Source organism: Bombina bombina, chromosome 6, assembly GCF_027579735.1.
Source record: "Bombina bombina isolate aBomBom1 chromosome 6, aBomBom1.pri, whole genome shotgun sequence".
Lineage (NCBI taxonomy): Eukaryota > Metazoa > Chordata > Amphibia > Anura > Bombinatoridae > Bombina > Bombina bombina.
Window position 1 is genome coordinate 521191417 of NC_069504.1, and position 11420 is coordinate 521202836.

The 11420-nt window shown below is 37.5% G+C and overlaps 1 protein-coding gene across 2 annotated transcripts in view; it reads right to left on the minus strand.

Annotated features, from left to right (window-relative positions):
* Nucleotides 1-11174, minus strand: part of TM6SF1 (transmembrane 6 superfamily member 1) — a 189901-nt gene extending 178727 nt beyond the window's left edge. For both annotated transcript variants that reach the window (XM_053717423.1, XM_053717422.1), the window contains exon 1: nucleotides 10844-11174. In XM_053717423.1, coding sequence (XP_053573398.1) covers nucleotides 10844-10935 — 92 coding nt within the window. In that variant the 5' untranslated portion in view covers nucleotides 10936-11174. The remainder of the gene's footprint in view (nucleotides 1-10843) is intronic.
* Nucleotides 11175-11420: the final 246 nt, after the last annotated feature.

Here is an 11420-nt window from a genome sequence, read left to right on the forward strand (position 1 = left end):
ATCGCCTCTTCTTCCCAGATAGGATGAAGACTTTGGACCCTCTTCTGGACTTCTTCAGTGGATGTCTAGCCCCCGCTTGGGTTGGATGAAGATATCGGAGCCAGGACGGATCGGTGATACCCGGTGAGGTGAAGACAAGGTAGGATGATCTTCAGGGGCTTAGTGTTAGGTTTATTTAAGGGGGGTTTGGGTTAGATTAGGGGTATGTGGGTGGTGGGTTGTAATGTTGGGGGGGGTATTGTATGTTTTTTTTTACAGGCAAAAGAGCTGAACTTCTTGGGGCATGCCCCGCAAAGGGCCCTGTTCAGGGCTGGTAAGGTAAAAGAGCTTTGAACTTTAGTAATTTAGAATAGGGTAGAGCATTTTTTATTTTGGGGGTCTTTGTTATTTTATTAGGTGGCTTAGAGTAGGTGTAATTAGTTTAAAATTGTTGTAATATTTTTCTTATGTTTGTAAATATTTTTTTATTTTTTGTAACTTAGTTTATTTCATTGTAGATAATTGTAGGTATTTGTATGTAATTAATTTATTGATAGTGTAGTGTTAGGTTTAATTGTAGGTAATTGTAGGTATTTTATTCAATTAATTTAATGATAGTATAGTGTTAGGTTTAATTGTAACTTAGGTAGGATTTATTTTACAGGTAATTTTGTAATTATTTTAACTAGGTAACTATTAAATAGTTCTTAACTATTTAATAGCTATTGTACCTGGTTAAAATAATTACAAAGTTGCCTGTCAAATAAATATTAATCCTAAAATAGCTATAATATAATTATAATTTATAGTGTAGCTATATTAGGATTTATTTTACAGGTAAGTATTTAGCTTTAAATAGGAATAATTTATTTAATAAGAGATAATTAATTTCGTTAGATGTAAATTATATTTAATTTAGGGGGGTGTTAGTGTTAGGGTTAGACTTAGCTTTAGGGGTTAATACATTTATTAGAATAGCGGTGAGCTCCAGTCAGCAGATTAGGGGTTAATAATTGAAGTTAGGTGTCGGCGATGTTAGGGAGGGCAGATTAGGGGTTAATACTATTTATTATAGGGTTAGTGAGGCGGATTAGGGGTTAATAACTTTATTATAGTAGCGGTGCGGTCTGCTCGGCAGATTAGGGGTCAATAAGTGTAGGCAACGTTGAGGGGTCAGATTAGGGGTTAATAAATATAATATAGGGGTCGGCGGTGTTAGGGGCAGCAGATTAGGGGTACATAAGGATAACGTAGGTGGCGGCGCTTTGCGGTCGGCAGATTAGGGGTTAATAAGTGTAGGTAGCTGGCGGCGACGTTGTGGGGGGCAGATTAGGGGTACATAAGGATAACTTAGTTGCCGGTCGGCAGATTAGGGGTTACAAAAATTTAATCGAGTTGCAGCGATGTGGGGGGACCTCGGTTTAGGGGTACATAGGTAGTTTATGGGTGTTAGTGTACTTTAGAGTACAGTAGTTAAGAGCTTTATAAACCGGCGTTAGCCCAGAAAGCTCTTAACTACTGACTTTTTTCCTGCGGCTGGAGTTTTGTCGTTAGATGTCTAACGCTCACTTCAGACACGACTCTAAATACCGGAGTTAGAAAGATCCCATTGAAAAGATAGGATACGCAATTTACGTAAGGGGATCTGCGGTATGGAAAAGTCGCGGCTGAAAAGTGAGCGTTAGACCCTTTTTTGAGTGACTCCAAATACCGGAGGTAGCCTAAAACCAGCGTTAGGAGCCTCTAACGCTGGTTTTCACGGCTAATGCCAAACTCCAAATCTAGGCCTTGTTTTTAGTTAGTTTCCAATATGAGCATGCATGAACAGATTTGCTTATGCTAATTTTTATAACTTGTTTAAAGATTCTTCCATTACATAGGTTAAATACGCCTTAGTTTTAGGATGCACCTTTTTACAGTTTTCCTCTATTTGTGCTATTTTTAGTGTGGCATAGGGTTCATTTTATGCATTTTCTATATCTAACATTTCTTGTGTCCCTTCATCCCCACAGGGAGAGCGCACTTCATAACATACACATATAGACACTTTTTTTCTTAGAGTTCCACTATATTTCTCTATGTTTCAGAATTGGAGACTTATAGATAAACATTTTTATATATGACTTCTTATGTATATACACATATATATTTTATTTAGTCTTGTAATGTTTTTGTATGACCATTGTTGTGATTTACTTTCTCATATTAATTGAATTTGTTGTATAGAATATCAGGTAATGACCTTTCAGAATAATTTGCCCACACAGGGTTAATTCTAGAAAGGAAAATCATAGGTGTGTCTCAGTTTCTAATTTACCTGTCAGCTGTTAGGTCTGTGATGGACATTTTGACCCTCCTATCCACAACTGAGATTGATACCGGTTACCTGTGAACAGACACTTTAAAAGACATCACATTAGGCTGTGATGTAAACATACCTCTTGAAAAAGTCTGGTCGAGACCAGAGGAAACGCGTTGAGGCATCTGTACTCACCCCCGTTAAGACTTTCAGAACAGCTGACCGGCTGCAACACGAATGGATTTTATGCATTTGGCTTGAGGAACAGCGGACTGACTGACTAAAGATCCCAGTGTTTCCGGCAGCTCTGCATACACCTTAACTGTGGGGGGTCTCTTTACGGTGATATAATCACACACTGCATCTAATTGTTTTTATCCTGTACGTTTATTATTGTTTATGCGCTTTTATCTTTTAGTAAAGACTTTTACTCTTAGATTGGGCTGTGCGCTCTTGTTCCTTTTGTATTTCACTACTGGGAACTAGCAAGTGATTAGTGGCTGCACATATATGCTTGTGTCATTGTCTCACCCAGGGCCAGATTACAAGTGCTTTCGCTCACGAACAAAACACTGCCAGAAGTAAACTTATAATGCACGCAGGTTAGCGACAGTGCTAACTTCTTCTCACAATTGTTTTTAAAGGGGCGTGAAAAAAAACCCACAATACCTGTCGTTTGTGTGCTAGCCCGACCGCTTTTAACCAAGTGCACTATACTCTACATGAATTATGAATAAATTTGACATTCCAACGTTCTGCACATAGAAGAAAATGTTTATAGAAATATATATTTAAAAATAAATAGATCTCATTATTATTTAGAAAAATATATTTACACCTATATGTAAATGTATACATACATACATACCCATCTTTAGACATGTATTTATCTCTATGTTAAAGCCCTTTGCCTGTTTTTTTTCTTCCTAATACCTGAAACCTCATATGTTTGAGCCTTTATGACTTTTTTTTGTGCAATATTTTTTTAAAATAATTTTCATTAGTGTTATTAGGAGTGCAATGTATTTTTGATGTCTTTTGTGACACTTTTTTGTTTCGGGAAATAGTTAACCAGAGCTCTGAGGACGCGCCAAACCGATGTACGTTAATTTTAATTGTGCTCAAGCAATTGCATTTACTTTCAACTTGTAATACGAGCAGAAAACCTGATGCGCGCAAACACCCAAAAAAGACCACCTTATTGCTTGCGCATAACTGTTAGCGCTCCTCTCTAAATCTTCCCCCAGTATGTTTAAATCTCACTAAGAGGTTAAAAACATAATAGAAATACTGATCGCAGAGCACTGCTGGTGCAGAAAACGCTGTTGCCCCAATCAGTAGCGCTAGTCACAGGACTTGGATGGATTAGAGAATGTAATTTTTTACTATAATGGCCTTTTATCTAAAGCTCTTTTTTAAGGAGTTGCTGTTTACATGTGCTTTGGCAATAAATATGAAGGTAGGGTATTTAATAGCATTGCTATTAAAAGGGACACAATACTGTGTTGTTTTTTTTATGTGATCCAGTTGAAATATTTGGTTTTGCTTATTTAAGCCACCACCCATAATGAAAAAAAGAAAGCAAAGGAGGTTTACTCTTCTTGCAGGCTCAGCCAATTTAAGTGGACAAATATATGTTGCTGCTTTGGAGCCCTTGTGGTGCAACCCCTCCGCAAACTCAAATTTGCTTGTTCGGTATGATTGACATGCCCTGCTCTGGTGCGATTGGTGTGTGAGAGAAGGGGGCAGTGCTGCATTTTTAAAGGGATTTATTTGATTTTGGGACATCTTGTTTTTCAGTGCAAACCAAACATGGATCTCCGATTTCATAGAAATGGACAATAAAAGATGATAAAATCAAACATTAGCAAGGCATCCTTTAACACATTAGTCATATTTATTAAATTTAAACTTATCAAAACATTTAAAATATATGGTATTCCCACCATATTCCACATTTGACTGAATAGAATTAGTCATCATAAGATACTGAAGGGAACTTCAGTAAATGAATATTTATGTTTTTTTAGAAACATTCATCTAACTATAACTATCCAGGGACCTTATATTTTATAAGATAATCTATTTTGTTAATATCTTCCTCCAGTACAAAAACATTTCTTCAGTATTAAAAATATGTAGTGTGGGAGATTGTTCTTTCCCCTGTACGCAAAATATATCCGACTTCTAAATTATTTCATGGCTCTGTAAACTGAGTTTACAATCTACCAGCTCCCCCAATAAAAGGGGAGTGAAATAAAGTTTATTTAAGAAATATCTATATCAAGATGTGCTTATACTTTTGTGAACAGACAGATTTAGAGACTAAATTTAAAGAGTTTTTGGAACATAAAGAGTTTTACCGAGTACAGACTCTCACAGCATACATGCGTATGCTGCTGAAAAACAGGAATAGCTTTTACTAGAAGCATTTTTGCTAATGGGAGTATATTTACAAATGTTTATAAAAACGGAAATGCACCCTTGCTCATTTAAATGTTGATCTTTGTATTCCTTTAAGACAGAAATAAAGGGCAGAGGCTGATTTGCGCCTTTATATGTAATGCAAATCATGTTTAGCCTTTCTTTTGACAATCAGATTAGCACCAGATGCATGTGCCAGTAAACTTTGTGTTTCTGTGAGCACTGTCAAGTAGACTCTGTGCATGTCAAATAAACAAATGCATGGGGCATATGTGCCAATCCCCCTCCCATGTAATCTCAGAGATCAGCACAAGCAGGTAAAGCTAAGCAGTCTTTTGAATGTGCAGTATTCACAATGTATGAGCAATAATATTGTAGAGCCCAGCAATTTATTCACTGATCTGTCCTTTAGTGTAGTTTTAGATGAGATTAGAAAACAAGGCTCAAAAACAGAATTCTGTCAATATTTTGAAAATGAAATGCTGTAGACTGAGTGAACTGATTGATGTGTTGTTTGAAGGCGAATCTGGAGTCATAAAGTAGCTGTATTTTCAGCAGGTGTAGCAAGAAACTTGCTGGCAAGGAGATAAAGCTTTGCTAATGAGTTTATATTATTGATTAAAAACACACACTCTATATTCAATAACCTTGAAAACATAAAGATCATAGCAATATTATTTCCTAATACACAAATAATTTTATTTCATTTAGAGAAAAAAAAACCCTCACCAAAAAATAAATTATGGGCAATTATCGTATGCAAATAATTTGTATGATCAAGACTTTATTGCTTTTTATTATAACTACGTTTGTCATACACACATACATATACACACATATACACAGTCACACACATACATATTAGGGCTGGGCGATATAGGGGGGGATTTGCGAATTACGATTTAATACCGATTTTCTTATAAATTACTATAACACCTTAATGTTTCATTAAAACATTTAACACGACAGAATCTTAATGTACATGTTTCTCATTGACCAATACAGGCTTTTCTAAGAGCATTGAAATACACACAACAAAACTAGTTTAAATAAAATAAGTGAAGGAAAAATATATATATATAATTTTTTGCAAATTACCTAAATAAAAGTGTATCTAGAAAAATAATTTAATATACTTACGACAGCCTATATGTGAGGGATCAGAAAAGTAAATAAGCAATAACAATATTAAAAATCATGGAACTGCCACAAAAAGACAAATGAGTGTTAATTTGAAAGCAACCCAGTTCTATGGTGATTTAAAATAAAAATATATCAAGCCTAAATGAAGATACAAGAGTTTAGCAAACGACTCCAGAAGGAGAAACCACTAAGTAGGCCTGGCACCTAACTGGGCAAGTAACAACAGTTATATCACAGATAGACATGACTCTATCTGATCCAACATTTAACATTCACGGCCCTCTACCATAGTAATAATCCCTATGGCACCCAAGCCTGTGGCATCTTCTAGCCTGAAGCAGGGCTGCTAAACCTTATAGGCAAACTCACTACCAGATGTGTACAAGACCGGCCCGACACCTAATACATGTCGCACTGCCTTGCTTACCCTCTGGCTGCTTCCAAGCTTTTGATCAGCTTCTTGATCTTCCATATCTCCATGTTCCTATCTGCAACACTCGGGTCGTCCGGCATCTTCTCTCCTCCTGCTCTCTACAGCCACGCTGTGCAGACAAACGGTTACTCAGGCGATACCAGCTGCAACTCGCACTATTAGATGTAGATTCCCTCTGAGCAAGCAGCGGCCTTAACCTGTGCCCTAGTGGGCAGGGCTAAAAAGAAAAATTGCATACTCTCGCGGTTTTTAAATCACGGCGATTAATCGCGTTTAAAACCGCATATGCGGTTAATCATGCAGCCCTAATTATATATATATATATATATATATATATATATAGTTTGTTTGCGATTGTGTATAAGGATATAAATACATGATAGAGATATATATATGTGTATATATAATATATATATATAATATATATATATATATATATATATATATATATATATATATATATATATATATATATATATATATATATATATATATATATATATATCTCAAAAAAATAAAGGGAACACTAAAATAACACATCCTAGATCTGAATGAATAAAATATTCTAATTAAATACTTTGTTCTTTACATAGTTGAATGTGCTGACAACAAAATCACACAAAAATTAAAAAATGGAAATCAAAATTTTCAACCCATGGAGGTCTGGATTTGGAGTCACACTCAAAATTAAAGTGGAAAAACACACTACAGGCAGATCCAACTTTGATGTAATGTCCTTAAAACAAGTCAAAATGAGGCTCAGTAGTGTGTGTGGCCTCCACGTGCCTGTATGACCTCCCTACAACGCCTGTGCATGCTCCTGATAAGGTGGCGGATGGTCTCCTGAGGGATCTCCTCCCAGACCTGGACTAAAGCATCCACCAACTCCTGGACAGTCTGTGGTGCAAAGTGAAGTTGGTGGATGGAGCGAGACATGATGTCCCAGATGTGCTCAATTGGATTCAGGTCTGGGGAACGGGAGGGCCAGTCCATAGCATCAATGCCTTCGTCTTGCAGGAACTGCTGACACACTCCAGCCACATGAGGTCTAGCATTGTCTTGCATTAGGAGGAACCCAGGGCCAACCGCACCAGCATATGGTCTCACAAGGGGTCTGAGGATCTCATCTTGATACCTAATGGCAGTCAGGCTACCTCTGGCGAGCACATGGAGGGCTGTTCGGCCCCTCAAAGAAATGCCACCCCACACCATTACTGACCCACTGCCAAACTGGCCATGCTGGAGGATGTTGCAGGCAGCAGAACGTTCTCCACGGCGTCTCCAGACTGTCACGTCTGTCAAATGTGCTCAGTGTGCCCCTGCTTTCATCTGTGAAGAGCACAGGGCGCCAGTGGCGAATTTGCCAATCTTGGTGTTCTCTGGCAAATGTCAAACGTCCTGCACGGTGTTGGACTGTAAGCACAACCCCCACCTGTTGACGTTGGGTCCTCATACCACCCTCATGGAGTCTGTTTCTGACCGTTTGAGCAGACACATGCACATTTGTGGCCTGCTGGAGGTCATTTTGCAGGGCTCTGGCAGTGCTCCTCCTGTTCCTCCTTGCACAAAGGCGGAGGTAGCGGTCCTGCTGCTGGGTTGTTGCCCTCCTACGGCCTCCTCCACGTCTCCTGATGTACTGGCCTGTCTCCTGGTAGCGCCTCCATGCTCTGGACACTACGCTGACAGACACAGCAATCCTTCTTGCCACAGCTCGCACTGATGTGCCATCCTGGATGAGCTGCACTACCTGAGCCACTTGTGTGGGTTGTAAACTCTGTCTCATGCTACCACTAGAGTGCAAGCACCACCAGCATTCAAAAGTGACCATAACATCATCCAGAAAGCATAGGAACTGAGAAATGGTCTGTGGTCACCACCTGCAGAACCACTCCTTTATTGGGGGTGTCTTGCTAATTGCCTATAATTTCCACCTGTTGTCTATCCCATTTGCACAACAGCATGTGAAATTGATTGTCACTCAGTGTTGCTTCCTAAGTGGACAGTTTGATTTCACAGAAGTGTGATTGACTTGGAGATACATTGTGTTGTTTAAGTGTTCCCTTTATTTTTTTGAGCAGTGTATATATATATATGGACCACGTCAAGGTCCTTTCCTTAGACTCAGGCTAAGGAAAGGACCTTGACGTGGTGCCTGGGCTTTCCCATTTGGCCAGATGCGGTGACTAACCTTTACAGTTGTGACTTTATCTTAGCTGTGAGCTAGCTGGTGAGTGCTGGGTGTTTCTATGTGTTGTATTACTTTTTATTTGTAATCTCCCTTGGTTCTTGCACCCATTCCGGACTGGGGTTAACTGCCTGTGGCTCTGGTGACATCACAGCTTTTTTGGAGTGCTATTTAGCACCCAGGGCTGGATGTTACTGAGTCACAGGATGTGCACCTGATCCGGTCTTGGAGTGCAGTTCCCTTCCATGTTTTATATATATATATATATATATATATATATTTCTTTTTTTTCTTTCCTTAGATATTTAGCTGAGTAATTGTGGTCTCTCAAACTGTCTCTTGTATCTAATTAAGGATTTAGAAAGCATCTAAATAACCTGATAAAATGTCAAGACAGAAATGTTATTTTTAAATGGACACACAAGAGCACATTCTTTACATGGGATTATGGGAAGGGGCACTTGAGGCCCAATAGTTCATGCATCACATGGTTGAAGTAATGTCATTGTAAACAAGGAAGGAAAGAACGTAAGCAATGGTATGTCTGCTGTGGCAATTATAACTCTACTACCCTGCGTATTAATCAGCAGTTGTAAGAGGTTGGAGATGGTAAACAGGTGTGACTAGTTAGCCTACTCCAGAGAGTAACCCTGCTCTGCACCCCTTTTTTATCCTCACTGGATTTATATTATCACATTCAATTTATCATTTTTAAGCACAAATTTAAATATAAATTTGAATGCTGTTATTTTGCTTGTTTTTAGCATTGTCCTTGGAGGAGAATTGCAAATTAAAGTGACAAAGAAACCTATTTTCTGACCCATAAGAGATTTTTTTCATATTGTATCATAGTATTTTATTAAATTTTATTTTATACATTGTTGTTGCTGAATAAACCTAATTTATGTTTTCAGGTTTTAGGAAGTGGTTTTATTATCCAATACCTGTGCACAAATATATATTTTCTGGTAACAATGTTACTGCTTTGTTGCGCTTAAAGGGGCATTAAACAGTTTTAGATTGTAATATAAAATATGTAATCAAAAAAGTACTTTGCAATATATGTTCATTATTTATTTTGTTCCCTTTTCCTGTAATATAAAAGTCTGAAATTGTTTCATGGTTTCATAATAATTTCTATAAAGTAATGGGTGCCACCATGTTTGAACCTAGGTTTTCTACTTATCTCTCTTCTCCTTAGGACAATTAGAAAAAGGCAATAAAATACAGTGTGCAAACAAGACTCTGTGGGAAACATTGTTAGTTACTTACTTTAGCAACCCTATACAGTATTCCACACAGCCTTGTTTGCACACTGTCTGTCTTTTATTGCCTGATTTATATCTGCCTCTGTCCTCAGCAGAAGAAAGATAAATGAAAAACCTAGGTTTAAACATAAACTGCTTTATAGAAACAAACATTTACACTAGCTTCATTATTTAAATAACTAAATAAATGTGAAAAAATACATCTACATAGCATTTTCAAGCTAATCTTTGACTTGAATACATAAATAAATGGTCAGTAAAAGTAAAAATTAAACGTTCATAATTCGGAAAGAGCATGCATTTAAAACAACTTTTCCATTACTTCTATTATCTAGTTTGATCTCTTTGTATCCTTTGTTGAAAAGCATACCTAAGTATGCTCGGAAAAACACAGTGCACTACAGGGTGCAAGCTACTGATTGGTGGCAGCACATTATAATATTTACCTCTTGTTAGTGGCCCTCCCAATGTGTTCAGGAAGTCCTTGTGCATTGCTGCTCTTTCAGCAAAGGATAGTAAGAGAATGAAGCAAACGTGATAATATAAGTAAATCTGAAAGTTGTTTAAAATTGTATGTTATATCTGAATCATGAAAGACAAATAATGGGTTTCATGTCCCTTTAAGTCTAGCTTATATTCACTGTTTAATATCACATGTATGGTTGATAAATAAAAAACAAACAAAAAAAAACATTTTCATCTTAGAGATTTTCAGAAATGTTGTGCCAAACCTAATAATGAAATGTACCTGTGTAAAGCTATAACAGAATCTAGTCTAACTTGACAAACTACTTACAAAAACCTCATAACATTTCAGTTTGCCTATCTAGTTTTGCACAAATTACCACAGCATTAAACAATGCTGCATTAATACAGAATATTTATTTAGCCTACAGAATCTGTGCAAAATCGAGTTCCCTGTTTTATATGTATTACTGATGTAAAAGGGTTTCATATTTCCTTTACTAAAATACAATAGTAATGATTATAATGAGAAACATATTAATAATAAATTAACCCATTGGCTTCCAGAGCGGTGTCTGCAACTCATTGTAAGCCACTCCAATAACCAAAGAAGTTAATTGAACTTAAATGAGTGTGCACTGACTTACCTATGAGCAGTAGAAAAAGAGTTGAAGAGATAAGTGACAGGGATGGCAGTGAGTGACAAAATAAAAACCCGTGTAGCAGCCGGGGCACTCATTATTATAGAAGCTGATGTTTTGTTACAGAATACCTAACATCACCACACTTCTTGTTCACCATAGGTCACTGGGAGGCACAATCATTGGTAAGTGCCATTGCTGCTTTAAGTATTGAGAGCAAGGTGCCTCTTGCAGCTCTGCCTGCACACAAGGTTACAATGAGAGCTGATACTGCTACAGACACACGGAGCCCCCTTGTTCTTGCACTGACACAGCTGACATCTGTTTCCAGCACCGAGCTGCCTTACATTCCTACAGTGTTTAGCTCAGCCCTGTGCTAATATACAACACCTCCACTGAGCCGTGCCCTTACTTGATTGAAGAGGTTGAGAGCCAATCATTTTTTTTACAGTTTTGGGTGGAGCATCAGCAGAGCTTCTGTTAATCAGATATTTTTAGACCAAGATGAATTAAATATTGTTAAGATTGCACCTTTCTTAAATATGGGATATATTGTTGGGCAAAACATCTCAAAATGAACAGT